This window comes from Podarcis bocagei, assembly GCF_964188305.1.
Source record: "Podarcis bocagei genome assembly, chromosome: 8".
Taxonomy (NCBI): Eukaryota; Metazoa; Chordata; class Lepidosauria; order Squamata; family Lacertidae; genus Podarcis; species Podarcis bocagei.
In genome coordinates this window covers 32,496,945-32,511,591 of record NC_138133.1, presented here as the reverse complement: position 1 = coordinate 32,511,591, position 14,647 = coordinate 32,496,945, and the positions used below count along the sequence as shown (strand labels likewise).

At 46.7% G+C, this 14,647-nt stretch overlaps 1 protein-coding gene and 2 long non-coding RNA genes across 3 annotated transcripts in view; 1 reads left to right on the top strand and 2 right to left on the bottom strand.

The window, feature by feature from the left end:
- Positions 1–14,647, bottom strand: part of LOC308593935 — a 401,889-nt gene that overhangs the window by 372,960 nt on the left and 14,282 nt on the right. The window lies entirely within an intron of this gene.
- On the bottom strand, positions 2,100–5,040 carry SOX4 (SRY-box transcription factor 4). The gene has a single exon (XM_081205705.1). The coding sequence runs from the start codon at positions 3,675–3,677 to the stop codon at positions 2,388–2,390; it is 1,290 nt and encodes a 429-aa protein (XP_081061831.1). The 5' UTR covers positions 3,678–5,040; the 3' UTR covers positions 2,100–2,387.
- LOC308593396 lies at positions 5,099–10,047 on the top strand. The gene is made up of 3 exons (XR_014010943.1): positions 5,099–6,052; positions 6,604–6,717; positions 8,536–10,047. It is a non-coding gene; the product is annotated as an uncharacterized lncRNA (long non-coding RNA).

Here is a 14,647-nt window from a genome sequence, read left to right as displayed (position 1 = left end):
TATTGCACAGGATGGATGACCAAAAAACAAAAGGGAAAGAAAAGGAAAAACCCTTAACGGAACAACCTCCTCGTTAGGCAGATGGTCCTAGCGCCTGTCATGTTATATTAACATACATAAACACACACTCTTTTTTTTGCTTATTATAATACAGACTTAAATGTACAAAGATGTTTTCACTTTTTTTCTCATCTTAAACACAACAGCTATAAACCTGAATACATATGCTATCATCATGCCATAAGAGACTAAAACAATTATATTTAGCGACAAGTAGAAAGGATTAAATAGTCAAAATACGAGAATGAAAAAATGCAGTACATAGTGTCGCGAACTCAAATCGGCATTTAGATAGATCCAGTGATTTTTAAACGGCACGGTTTTTTATTTTATTTTGTTGCTTATAAAAAAGTGCAAAAGATGTGGTTTAAAAGTTAAAGCTACAGGATCCCTTTTTTCTCTCTTGAAAATGCTCCAGTTGTTTCTGTACAACATACTATTTACTTTGAGAGGGTTTGTTTATTTATTTGTTAGAAGTTAGCCCTACAGTGAATTAATACAATCCCTCTCTCTCAACTCACAAGTAGAGTGGAATAGCAAGGGATGCTGTCTCTTTAAGAAGCCTGCAGATTGGAGTGTAAACATGAGGAAAGTAGGGGCTGATTTTTTGTGTGTGAGAGATTAACCAGCAGCCCTGTTATAATCAGGAAATCCAAAACAGCAATTTACACCCCTTATATATTTTTTACAAAAATACACTGAGAAAATAATCAAACGTTTTCATCTCTCTTCTCTTGTTTTTAAAAGTGTCAAAAGTCTACATTTAAATATAAAAAATTAAAAATTAAAACTCTAGCCCTTCAGTGAAGGTGACATAAAAATGGTGTGGGTAACAACGAAACTACCAAAATAAAAAATAGGACAAAGTAATACAGGTAAAAAAAATGTTTGGCCAGTATAAATACTTCACTTATAAAATGGCATCAAATTACATTTACAAGGGAAAATAATAATGTTTCAAGGATGGATCATGGGTGTGAAAAGAAAAGAGACTTCATTTACAGCTATAAAGGAGAACACACACGCACGCACACACATACAGACACTGAGGAAAAATTTGGTCCTGAATTTCATTTTTTTTAAGTCCAGCACAGATTTGAGTTGCGTTTGAATCCTTTAAAGAGTTAAGAATGAAAAAAGCTGGTGATAATTTTGTAGGAATCAAACATAGCGCCATCTATCTGCTTCTTATATTATTCTAACACTATTCTTTTAAACTGTTCAACAGTCTTACAGAAACCTCAGAAAGATAGGATAACATGCTATATTAAACCCCACCAGTGAAATAATCCAACACCATCACGATTCTGAGCAAGAAAACACATTTTCGCAAAAAAAAAAAGAGCAACTGCCCTCTATTTTCCCCTGTACCACATCATTACAGAAACTTGGTATGTTCTATATCTGTCTCCATTTCTTTTTTCTAAACAAAAGTTCAGCGTTGTTGAAATTCCACACATACTGACTTCTCTGTATATAATATAAGGTGACTTAAGAAAATCGGTGCCACCTCCTTTATACGTGCAAATCCTTTTCAGCTTTATTATTATCTTCTTAGCAGAGCTTCCAGTTCCTTTTTAACGTCTCCCCTCTTTTCCATCCCACTCGGGGCGCCAAGTCCAGTTCCTAAGGGCCTCTCTCTCTAACCCCATCTGCTCTCGAGGCGAAAGAGGACACCCCCATCCCCCCAAAAAACGCAAACTAGGATTCTTCCCCACCCCCGGCAATTGCAAGTCCTGCTGATTTGTTTGAAACATTATTTCCCACCCCCGGGAAACCCTAGCCCGCCCCCCGCCCCCCAAAAGAGATACCCACAATCTGCTCCCCACCCCCACACCTTTCAAAACTCATGGACAAGAAACAAACCTTAGGAGATGTGCGTGACTTCCAGCCCTCCCTCCCTCCCCCCCCCCCGCAAGTCGTTGCCATTCTTGTTTTAGCCACTTGATTCTCGCTATAGTCTCTGAAACGTGGAACTCCTTCTCCGGCTGTTGGAAGGATGAAGCGTGGGGGCGGGAGAAGAGGGGTGTGTGTTTCTGTGTGAGGATCTGTTTAGCCAGAAATCGGACTCCTGCGGTCGCTTTTTCTCCAAGAAGAAGGGGGAAAAAGGTTGATCCCTTTTGCCAAGTTCCGTATCTATATATTTTTTAAAAATACACACAACGCCCCCCCAAGTCAGATTCATCAGGGGTGGGGGAAGAACACTCAGAGGGCAAAATTCTCGTTCCTCCAGTCTGCAGGGCGCAATGGGGTCTGTGTGCCATCCATGCGCCCCACTTATTTCTCTCTCTCTCTCTCTCTCTTTCTGTCTCCACCTTCGACCCCCCTCAGTACGTGAAGACCAGGTTCGAAATGCTGGATTCGAGCCAGTCCCCCGAGATCATCTCACTTACCTCCGGGGTGCAATAGTCCGGGAAGTCAAAGTGGGAGCCCGAGCCGGGCTCCAAGTTAAAATCCAGGTCCCGGTCGAGCACCGAGGAGCTGAGGCTGCCCAGGGCCATGCCGTCGAAGCCCGGGCTGGGGTGCAGGTCCAACAGGTCGTCTTCGAACTCGTCGTCCGAGGAGGAGGAAGCGCACGAGGCGGAGGAGGAGCCCGACGACGACGAGCGCGAAGTGGACGGGGCCGGCGAGCAGGGCGCCCGCAGGCTGGTGTAGCTGCGGTGGTCCGACGGCGAGCAGGGCGAAGCCAAGGGCTCGGCGCCGTCGTGCAGGGCCCCGGCGGCGGCGCCCGCTTCGTCGTAGAGGCTCAGCGGGTCGCTGGCTTCCGTCGACGAGCTCAGCGTGGGGCTCGCCGGCACGGCGCCGCCGGGCGAAGCGTGCGAGAAGAGGTAGAGGCGCTTGGCCTTCTTCTCCGGGAGGTGCCTGGCGCTGCCGCCGCCCGAGGGCGAGGAGGAGCCCGGCGAGGCGGCGCGCGATTTGTACAGAGAGTGGTGCTCCGTGGGCAGCAGGGCGGCCGGCTGCTCCGAGGCGGCGAACGGAGGCGCGCCTTTGCTGCCGCCGCCACCCAGGCTGAGCTTGGGATGCGGCTTGCCCGCGCCGGCGCCACCCGACGAGAGCTTGGCGGCGGCGCTGCTGCCCTTTTTCAGGGAGACTTTGGAGGAGTTGGCAGCGGAGGCGGCTCCTCCTGAGCTGCTGCTGCTGTTCCCGCCGCCGCCGCCGCCGCTCCCTCCGCCCCCGCTCTTCTCGCCCGGCTTGGAGGCGCTGGCGCCCGACTTCACCTTCTTCCTGGGCCGGTACTTGTAGTCGGGGTAGTCGGCCATGTGCTTGAGGCGCAGCCGCTCCGCCTCCCGGATGAAGGGGATCTTGTCGCTGTCCTTGAGCAGCTTCCAGCGCTTGCCCAGGCGCTTCGAGATCTCGGCGTTGTGCATGTCGGGCGACTGCTCCATGATCTTCCGCCGCTCGATCTGGGACCACACCATGAAGGCGTTCATGGGCCGCTTGATGTGCCCGCTGGGCGTCTTGCACCAGCTCGGGTCGTCCGCCTTGCCGCCCGTCGATGCCGTCGAGCCCGGCGTCGGCGAAGAGGCGATGCCCAGCTCCACGCTGGCCCCGGAGTCGGAGCTCTCGCCGGCCAGGAGCGCCTCCGTGTTCTCCGCGTTGTTCGTCTGCTGCACCATCTCGGCGGCTCGCGCGCGCAGCAGCGGCGGCTGTCGGGGGAAGCGGCGGCGCTCAGTTTGGCACCAGCTTGGAACCGGGCGCTCAACTTTTCCCGTCGCTCGGCAGCCCCCTCGGCGAGCGCGCCGTCCTTCGGCTACTTAAGGCACGGTTCCCTCTGGGAAGTAGTTGTAGCTCCACACCGCTCTCCTCCTCCTCTGCCCGGCAGACTTTCTGCCCGCCTTTCCGCCGCAACTTTGCGCCGGGGGTCTAGTTACAGAAGCCGGGCTCCAAGCAGAAACAGTTTCTTTTTTTAACGCCGCCAACCGCCAATCCAAGGTCTCTCGCCTCTCTCTTTTCCACCTCTTCCCCCACCCCGGAGTTTACAAGTGCTTTGCTCGCTCCGTCTTTCTTTCTCCCTCTCCTCTCCCTGCTCGAGGTGTTTCAGCAAAGCAGCACGCCCACTGCTGAAAGTCTCTCGTTTTCTTGGAAGGGCACAGCAAAAAAAACCAAAAATACCTCTTTTAAAAAAAGGCCGCCTCCCACAAAGCAAAGGAAAAAAGAAAAGAAAATGAAAATCTTCCTCAGTCCGTCCAGGACTCGTGGTAGAAGGGAGCAGGAGTTTGTTCGACGGGCATTCAGTGGCTGCGAGGGATTAGGCGGCCCCGCGCATGCAACCAAGTAGCGTTAACAAATGTGTGTCTTCCCGGGAGGAATCGCGGTGACTGGTGCAATCAATGTATTTAGTCCCGTCTCGCCTTCCTTTGGATGCACAGCCCCAAAGAGAGGAAAGAGACATGTACAAACCGGGGCGATGCAAGTGGCCTGCTTTTTCGCACCGCCCCCCTCTCTTGGACGGTTACTCTGGCTGCAGCTTAGAGCGGACCCCAATTCCGCCTCGCGCCCCTTTATCCTTTCACAGTCATTTCCCCAGCCAATCGCAGGCTGTATCCAACGCTCCGCCGTGCCAAACCCCACCCCCTCGGCTCCCATTGGCTTGGAACCCAATGTAACAATAATCACCGCGTGCAATGAGAAGCTCCAAATCTGACCTCATTCCAATTTACACAAACTTTTTAAAAGGGCCAGAAGTGCAGCTGAGATTTCTGGTTTTTCTTTTTCTCTCTCTTCCCCCCCCCCCACCTCTCCTCCCTTTTTTGCGTTTGCATTTCTCCTCCTACTTCATCGCGTGTGCGCGTGTGAGGGCGAAAAGGGCGGCGGGCCTGGGGCGGCGGGGGAGGGGGGCGTGGAGAGGAAAGTGCGTGTGCACGTGTGAATGCGTGTGCGCGCTGCCGCGCTCGCGAGCGGAAAGGAGGGAGCGGGGCGGGCGTCCGTGTGTTACTACACTCTGGGGGTGGAAGGAGGGAGGGAGGGAGATGAGCTCTGCCCGTTATGTTAGCGGAGAAGGGGGAGGGGGAGGGGGGAGCGGGCGGGCGATGCGTTGGAAGCGTGGACTTCCGCGTAAAGGGACAGGCGACTCCTTGGGAGCGTTTCCTCGTTGAGAGGAGGAAGCGGAGTGGGGGATGGGAGAAGAACCCAGCACGTGTTTTTGCTTAATCTCTTCCTTTTATCTAAACAGATTAAACACACAAACTTCGCTCCCGCCCCGCAACGCGCTCTTCACTGATTTCTATTCGATCCTGTCTTCTCCAGTGGAAAACATATGGCCTTCTGGTTTGTATGATTGATTGGGGCTACCACGGCCCCCACTAGTAGTTTTCAAACAGTAGCGCAGCTTCTACATACTTATTTGGGAAGAAGGTGCAAAGGAGAGTTTTTTGTGGCTGTAAATTACACCGCCTTGTTGCTTTGCCTTTAGGAGCTGCTACCGTGGATATCCTGACTGCCAACCAGCCCACGTTATTCGCCATGCAGGCGTGTGGATAAGGTTCACTCCCCTGCATATGATTTCTTATAACCCTGGATGATTTGCACTAAGTAGCATGCCAAGTCTTCCTCCCTCCCTCCTCGCCCCCTTCACTTTCTCTTGGAGGGAGGAGGCGAAAAAAGCCTCCGTGAAGAGCTCCTCCTCTGGAAAGCTCTGGTGGCAAATAGACTGGTCAACGAATGGTTTGCAGAACAAATAAGGCTATAAATTGGATGCTTGTCTCCTGCCCCCCCTTCCTTAATACACTCAGGTACATTGTTTACAATGGCATACTTTGTCCATGATTCATTGAGTTGCCCAACTCTCAAATCCTAATGCCTGTGAAAATGGAAAACAGTAATTTTAAAACAAACAATAAATAGCTCACAGACTTTCCCCTTCTTATCCAACAGTACTGTCAGAAGTGAAACAGGTTCTACAGCACCTATCAAGTCATTGCTTCATCCCCAGTAGGTGCTGAGACAAAAAAGGAGAACCTTCACAATAAATTACATGCCACCTGATGACAATGCAAGGGAAAAAATGAATTGAGGACAAAAAAGTATGATCTAACAAAAGCAGTCCAAACTTATCTCCCAAATACTCTGCACTCCTCACAGTTGGTGTGTCACAGATATGCTGGAGTGAACGAACAGGACTCCTATGTTGTGAACTGCCCTGAGATCTAGGGATGAAGGGTAGTTAATAATAATAATAATAATAATAATAATAATAATAATAATAATAATAATAGCAGGCAGGCCCCAAAACTGATGTTAGATTCCTAACAGGATGGTTCTAGTGATGGTCTTGTTCTTTTCCGGTTTAAGCATGCACCGTTAATCACTAACACAGAGCACTGAAGACTGCATAGGGACTGATGACAAATTACTGTACCCTTAACAGAGTTAATACCTTAGGGGACATCTCAGATAAGGTTGGAAAGTGTAAATTCAGAAATCCGCACAGTTGCAGAATTTGATTTAGTGAACATCCCATCTTAAACAAATCACATAAAATAGCAACAAGTATTTGAAGCGAAATTCACACATCAATGGTGGAATGCATGTTTTGTGTCCCAGGTTCAGTCTCCAGCCTCTCCAGATCCTGCCTGAAACCCCAGGAAGTTGAGTATCACTGGACACGGCTGGGATGTTGTTTTGTGACTCAGCAGTGGCATGGATGTCCAATCCTAAGTATGTAACTATGACGTAAATCTTAGGACAGAGTTTTACAGTCTGTTCCTAATGATATAGCACTTTAGGTCTATAGTGCCTTGCACTGGGTTTAAGGGCCCATACACAAAAATATAGAAAATGACACCAGGTGCCAATCTCACCATGAGAAGATGGCGGTGGCAGCAACTGTTTCTAATGTGCTTTAGCATGACACTGTGTAAAGACAGTCATACAATTGTTTTATTCATTTTTTAAAAATATTTTATTAAGGATTTTCTTGTTTTACAGAAGTAAGTGTAATGCCTCGTGTGTTTTTCCCCCATGTAACATTTTTACAAATCCGTTTCATTTGTTGAGGCATTAGGGGGAGAAGAAGAAAAAAAAAGAAAGAAAGGAAAAAGAAAGGGGGTGGAGGGAGGGAAGATGGATGGGGGTGGGGTTGGGTGGCAGTGTTTCTATTATGTTTAGTGTATGTAGAGTTTGGTGTCAGCGTTGCTTGTGTTGTTCATTTGTGTTCCTTTGGTGGTGAGAGAGGTTGGGGTTGGCCTAGGGTGTGATTGTTTGCTTGTGATGGCTGTGGTGATCTTTGTTTTCGTGTGTGAGTGGGGTGGGTGGGTGTTTTGGATCAGGTTAGCCATATTGATTTGTATGCTGTTGGTGGATTATTGTCATTGTCTTGTTGGGCTGTGTATGTGATAAAGGGGAGCCATACCGGGGTGAAGGTGTCTTCTTCTGTTTGTCCCCGTGTCAGTTTCAGTTTATTAGTTAATTTTTCTAGCAGGGCTGTTTCCCATACTATTTGGTACCATTGGTCCATGCTTACTCCTGACAGGTCTCTCCAGTGTCTGGTTATGGTGTTTCTGGCTGCTGAAAGTAGGTGGGTTATGAGTTCTTTGTGGTGTAAATGGGCATTGTTGTCTTGGAAGATGCATTGTTTTATTCATTTATAAACATGTTTATAGGCCACATTTTGGGGCATAACCCACACAAGGCAACTTATAGCAGAATAACAAAATACTGTAACACACACAAAAACCAAGTGAGTTATGCAGCAGCATTAAAAACTGCAACATGAGCCAGATAAACTACAAACAGGAATAAAAGCATAGGCTTTGATACCAATTTCGGGGCGGGGGGGGGGACCCCACAGCATTAAAACATTTTCAAGACAGCTGAATAACTTGAAATATTGTTGGTTTCCATCTGTCTCGAAAGACATTGGAGTGCACTTCCAGGGGTGAAGTCAAACCACTGGAGAATGTTAAGGGCCTGTTGTGGCTGCAGAGCTCGGTAACTTGAAACTCGTAGCTTCGGTTAGCAGCACCGAAGGGTCCTCTCCAGGGCACAAACCTGGGCAGTGTGCGTGGAGGTCCTGGGCTGCCCAGGAGACAAGACCTCCCTCTCAGTTTTGCTGATGTGGTCCAAAGAAAAGCAGAGCAATATATTTAGCATCAGCATGGCTGCAGGAGTTGCTGGAAGGAGGCATACAAGGTGCCATCCAACCATCTTAAGGAATCCACTCTGTATTTATGTAGGGTTTACTCCTTAGCCTTTTCTTCTCCCAAGCATCAGAGTTTTCCTTCTCCTACATGAGCTACCTTCCCAGGTTGATGAGCATCATTTGCCCCTCACCTCCCTCTACAGCACATGCAGGAACCACATTATTGACCGTTGCAGCCGATATTGGTCTTGTCTGCTCAATCCGCTAGAGCCTGTCTTCACATGCAGGGGAAGTCCCAAACTCACTGAGGGTTTGAGACCCCATTACTTGGTTTAGCCAGCCAAGTCGAAGCTGTTCCCAGAGTGTGGCTGCTGTCACATGCTGATTTGTTCTAGGAGCCACAGGTGAGAGCTCCCAGGGTGAGGACAAAAGGTGGGCGAACTACCCCAGAAGGAGCATGATGTGTTCCCAACCAGAGGTACTACACCTCCCCGAATACCCCATACACCCCACTTAAAATAATATTTAGGCCTTCCTAAGTAAGTATGTTTTTAAAGCTGATAATGTAGAGTTTGTTCCAACTCAGCAGGGGAGTAGTTACGTAACCCAGGGCAGGCTTCCTCAGCCTCGGCCCTCCAGATGTTTTTGGCCTACAACTCCCATGATCCCTAGCTAGCAGGACCAGTGGTCAGGGATGATGGGAATTGTAGTCTCAAAACATCTGGAGGACCGAGGTTGAGGAAGCATCCTCATTCATGCCCACCAACCGAACCAATCTCACTGACAGGCCTTTAAAAGAAGGCAGATCTCAGTGTTCAAACAGACTCCAAAGGGTGCAGATAAGTTGCTCCTAAACCTTTTAGGGCTTCACAAGTCAAAACCAACATTTACAGTAGTCTTGATCCCAGAAACATACATTCAGTCAACGTGGACTGGCACAAAATCTGTGTCACATGCACTAACACCCCTAAGTCCCAGATGGATAAGATAACTATAGTATAGGTGACAACACAAGCTACTACCTCTGCTGCAACAATTACCACAGATTAGGATAAGCAGCCTGCCTAACTGCAATGCAATTACTGAAAATATCACTTCAGTAAGAGAGCTGTGAAAGGAACAGTTCGAAGCTAAATTCAGATGCTCTTAATACATCACTTCTTCAGTGGCAGGAACATTTAAAAACTATTAATGTTTGATTTACTGCCTAAATGTGGCCCCTTTTCTAAACAAGATCTTGCCTTTTCGGTTTCAGATCAGTCAATAACATTTGTATCTTAGACAGGGAAAACTTTGTATGCAAAGAATATCTGGATAAATTGTTGCCTATCCAAACCAGCCAATATCTAGTTATGTCATCCATTTCTCAAAAAGTGCTGGCAGCATCTGATCATCATCTTCAATTTTACTCAGCCTGATAGCAATGATAATAAATACACTGTTAAGATCCTAATAGACCCCCTATTTTGATTTGTTTTATTTCTGCACCTTGTTTCTCTTTTTACTACTGGTCTCTGTTGCTGTTGATTGATTTGCTGAACTTTTGTTGTTTAAACTGTTGCAAGCCCCCCCAATCCCAGCCCTGCAAATGCAGTGGTAGGCGAGGAGACTATATGATATTAATGGATTAAGAAAGCAGCTAACATTGTTCACTGTTAATACACGTTACCTTGTTGTGCAGTGTTATAGCCCTGTGCATCTAATTGAAAGTAAGCCCCATTCACTTGGGACTTGTGTGTATGGGATCAGGCTCCGTAATTAACAGCAGCACTTTATTTTATGGCTTTACATTCACTGAACAAAATATAGTAGAAATCTATTTGCACAAGTGGCATTACATTGAGATTATATTAACTGGTGGAGTACACAATTTGAGTATGTATAGAGGAGCTTAATCCATTTTAATATTCAGAATGAAATGCTTGTTATTGGTTGTTGTGTATGTTTTCTATACACACACACACACACACACACACACACACACATTCTGGAGGTCTGTTCTTAACCTGAAACTGTTCTTAACCTGAGGTACCACTTTAGTTAATGGGGCCTCCCGCCGCCGCCATGCGATTTCTGTCCTCGTCCTGAAGCAAAGTTCTTAACCTGAGGTAATATTTCTGGGTTAGCGGAGTCTGTAACCTGAAGCATCTGTAACCTGAAGTGTCTGTAACCCGAGGTACCACTGTATGCCCCACTGAGTTCATTGGGAGTAAGTGTGTGTAGAATTTCAGCCTTAATGGGAGACAAATAAAATGTTCTGGCGTAGAAAAAGGCCAGTGCCTTCATTGGTAAAGAACCATTGCTATTCAAAGTGCCTCAACCAGAAACTTACCGTATTTTTCTCTCTATAACACGCAGATTTTTTTCTCCTAAAAAGGAAGGGGAAATGTCTGTGCGTGTTATTGAGCGAATGTGTGGTCCCTGGAGCCGACTGGCGTGAGTGGAGGCAAAAATCAGGCAAAAATCAAATCGCGCGTCTCGGAGAAGGGAAACCTGAAAAAAGGAAGCTGCTGCTTTCCTGCACTCTGCCTCAGGGTCTTACTGCCCACCCTCCTCTGTTTCGTTGCTGTGTTTGCTCAAACGGAACAAAGAGCAGGGAAAACCCCTCCCCTCCAGGCAAGAAGAGGGGAAAGCAGAGCGTCCTTCCTTCTAATTCCTCTCCGTGCTCTGGTGCTGCTGCTGCTGCGTCTAGGGACTCGTAGGCAGCCGGAAAACATGCAGGTGGTGGTGGGGGAGAGAGTGAGAGAGAGAGAGAGAGAGCGCTGGCTGGCTTGGGTGGGTGGGTGGGTGGGTGGGGGGAAACCTTTGCCTTCCATTCCTCCCTCCCGTTAAACCCCTCTCCTGCATTCTTAGCCAGCTACTTCTCTGCACACCCCTCTCGTGCTCCTTGTCCCTTCTGTGTGTTTCCTTCCCTCCCCACTTAAAATGTGGTTACAAAGCATGGATCCACATGGATCCTCAGGATCTTTGCATTGGGTCACCCCAAATTCACCATCAGATCACATAGCATGTCCATGGCTACAGCCTGCCCCCCAAAAATCACGCACCCACTGTTGTCTGGGGCTGCAATGGTGCAAAAACGTGGTTACAAAGCATGGATCCACAGGGATTCTCAGGGTTTTTGCATTGGGTCACCCCAAATTCACCATCAGATCACATGTCTGTGGCCACAGCATGAAGCACAAAAATGATACACCCACTGTTTCATTCAGAATTTCTCCCCCCCCCCTTGTTTTCCTCCTCTAAAAACGATGTGCGTGTTATGGTCAGGTGTGTGTTATAGAGCGAAAAATACGGTACATTCGGGTAAATGACATTCACTTCATAGGGAGCAATCCTATTGCATGGTCCGTCGGGATAAGCAAGGTCAGGATCCAGCAGATCTCTAGCTGAGCTGGAAGGGCCTACTCCGGCTTAACTCCCTCATCCTTGGCTCAGTCAAGAGATACAGCAATGGATTCCCTGTCTCAGTTGGGACCTAGCTGGCTAAGCCTAGCCCTGCAGGTCTTATGCTAGTATAGACCCTGAAGAAGGTGCGTTCAGGGGCAGGACTAAATCAGGGGAGCTTGGGCTGGATCCAAAGCCCGCTCAGCTCAGTCAGTGTCATGGGGTCAGCCCATGACAGCCAGATGACCTGGCAACCTGAGGTAAGTTAAGCTGGCGAAAGTGTGGTGTAACAAACACTATTTCAAAGGCTTGTTTTCCCTATGTGAGGCTTGGGCCAGCTTGGATTTGGGTATAACTTTATGCTGCCTTAATTTACACCAGCTTATTGGGTATAATAATACTGCTCCCCTAAGCACTTCCCAGCCCCACTGCAAAGATATAACTTGTTATATTAGGTACATACAGGGATTTCACCGTGTATGAAGTTTTTGACATGTAACTTTATGCCCAACGCACAAAACCTTAGTAATATACACGTAACTGAACGGGGTCCATGTTATTTGGTAATGTATACATCCCAGCAACTTTACAAAAGCCTCAGGCTTAATTTCAGTCTGATTGAGCAGAAGCCTACTACTCAGGCGTAATTTCAGTCTGACCTTTTCCGAAGCATAGGATGCCATTTCTGGGGAGGGATCAGCTCCAGATTTTCACAGTCTGTGTTGCACATGAACACTCCACAAGTGGGCACTGGGAATAAATAAAAACTCGGCTCCCTTGATGTGCAGAACTGCACGTGGTGACTTCTTAATCTTGCAAAAAGACCTGGAAGCTTGTAACATAGCAAAATGGCTGGAGAGAAGGGGATAAGTAGGAAGTGGGAAAGCATTAAAGCATCACCCCTTCCCTCTACTGTGTTCCACTGCAACTTTCCTCCACCCCCACCCCCAATACCGTTTTGCAATGTAGAAGCAGGCCAGAAGGGTTTTATTATATGCACGTGCATGTAATATTTAGTTAGACCCTTATATGGAGAAAAGCACAGCCACATCCCATGTGAGTCAACCAAAACACATCTGTCTTGTTCTGTTATGCTATAACTTCTTACTACAAATACCATATATCAGAAATGAGGTTGGAGGAACATTGCTGTTTCCAGTCCTGCCCCCAATTTCTACATACTAGCCACAGCTTTCAGTGTAATATAGTATAGTATATACTAGTATAACAGCACTTAAGCTGCTATGATGTACCGATTCTGGTAGCTGTTGCCAGTGCAGTAGCATGAGCATGCACATTCTTCACACCAGCACAATGCTCTGTATCTGTTCATGTCTCCAGCAGAATACTCTTCATTTTATACCATGGTGTGGCTGCGGTAACCCTGAGTGTGATGATGCTTATTTGCCACTAATGTGAACGAGTGTCAGCCTGCAATAATAACTAACGTACACATAATACTAATTTAAGGTTAATCTCTGTTTAGATTTGTTGTGCCGCGTTTGGTATTTTGGAGAGAGAAAATGTAGAGTTGAGAGGAGCAGGAGAAGTGTCTGCTTCAGGGAAAGTAAAGTGGAGGGCACAGAAAGCAACCCCACCTGAATGTTCGGGTCCTCCAGGCACATTTCTGAGCAGGCCCAGATTTCTTCCCTTCACTCAAATTACAGAAAGCAAGGCAATCAGCATTAGTGTCTGGGTAGAACTAATCAGAACTCTCAGAGAGTGCAGAACTAAAAAATCAGCCCCAACCACACAAAAGCAACAGCAGGAGAAGCTGTAGGATGTGTGCTACAGGAGGCCCCAAAGTTCACTTTCCCCCAGAGTGCATTGAAGAAAGCATATCCTAAAAGGAACCGCTTACAAGTTGTGGCAGGTGTAACCGGCAGCAAAGTAAAGACAGGTGCTGAAAGCAGGTCAAGGAGCTTTTGCATGAGACTTTCCAAATTTCCCTTTCTTCACAGCTTCTCCTTTGAAGGCCCTTGTGTCTCCTGGTCTACTTGCTTTTGGAGTGCTCAAACTGCACTGGGTGCTGCATCATCAATGTAAGCACACAAACATTCTTGAAAACAAAGCTGAACAAAACCATTGGTAATTCCCCCCCCCCTTATAGCCTGATACCGTGATAAATGTTTCTATATTAAATCAATGCTTTGTCTTTATCTTCAGAACTGTGTCAACCATGTATTATAAACGGTAAGCAGGGTACTGTAACAGTTAAAATTAGCAAATTCAAACACATATTTTTAGCAAAACAAGCACTTATGTATAACACTAACTTTGTTTTGTTCATGTGATAAAATTATTAACTATTTTTATTTTGAAGGGAGGCTCAAAATACCTAAGGTGTGTCAATCAGCTAATGGTGAAAGACAATGAAAGGTATCATTTAAAAACAAACATATTTTTAAAAGAACTGGGCTTTCTGGTCACCATCCTCCGATAACTTACTCCACAAGGGTTTTGTAAAGATCCATACACTGGGGTATAAAATTGCACATTTTCACTTTTGGTTATATTTCTTCCTAATAAATGAAGTATGTCATGGAAAACAGAACACTAGGGGGCAGTGCTGAGCCTCTTCTGCAGAAAAGTAAGTAAACGTGGGAAAATTCAGATGTAACTAACACAATGTATTATTTCCCCCCATGATTTATTGAACAGCATAAAGCTGTATGCTTCTGACTGAACTCCAAAGGCTTTTTTATATATAAATATATTCTTGAGGGAAAACACCATACACCTACACACAACTTCGAACAGTTGGAAGGCAGCTCTAAATATTACCATAGTGTGGGAAATTTAGGTTTTTGGTTGTTTTTTACTGCATTTTGTGCAAAGCATTGGAACTTATAAATTACAATATAAAAGAGAAGGTGCTAGAAATTTCTGGCTCCAGAATACCTCTCTCCGTCTGCTTGATCCTACAGCAAGTACACACTGGGAATAATTAAGAATATGAATGGGCTGCTCAGCTTAAATTTCTGTAAGACTCATTGTGACGTTATCAGTATTCTTCAAAAATTCCAGTGTTCCTGCACCCCACTTCCGTATTATATAGATCTAGGATAAAAAGTCACATTCCTTATCCAACAGATGCCTGGGGTCATACCCATAATTCCC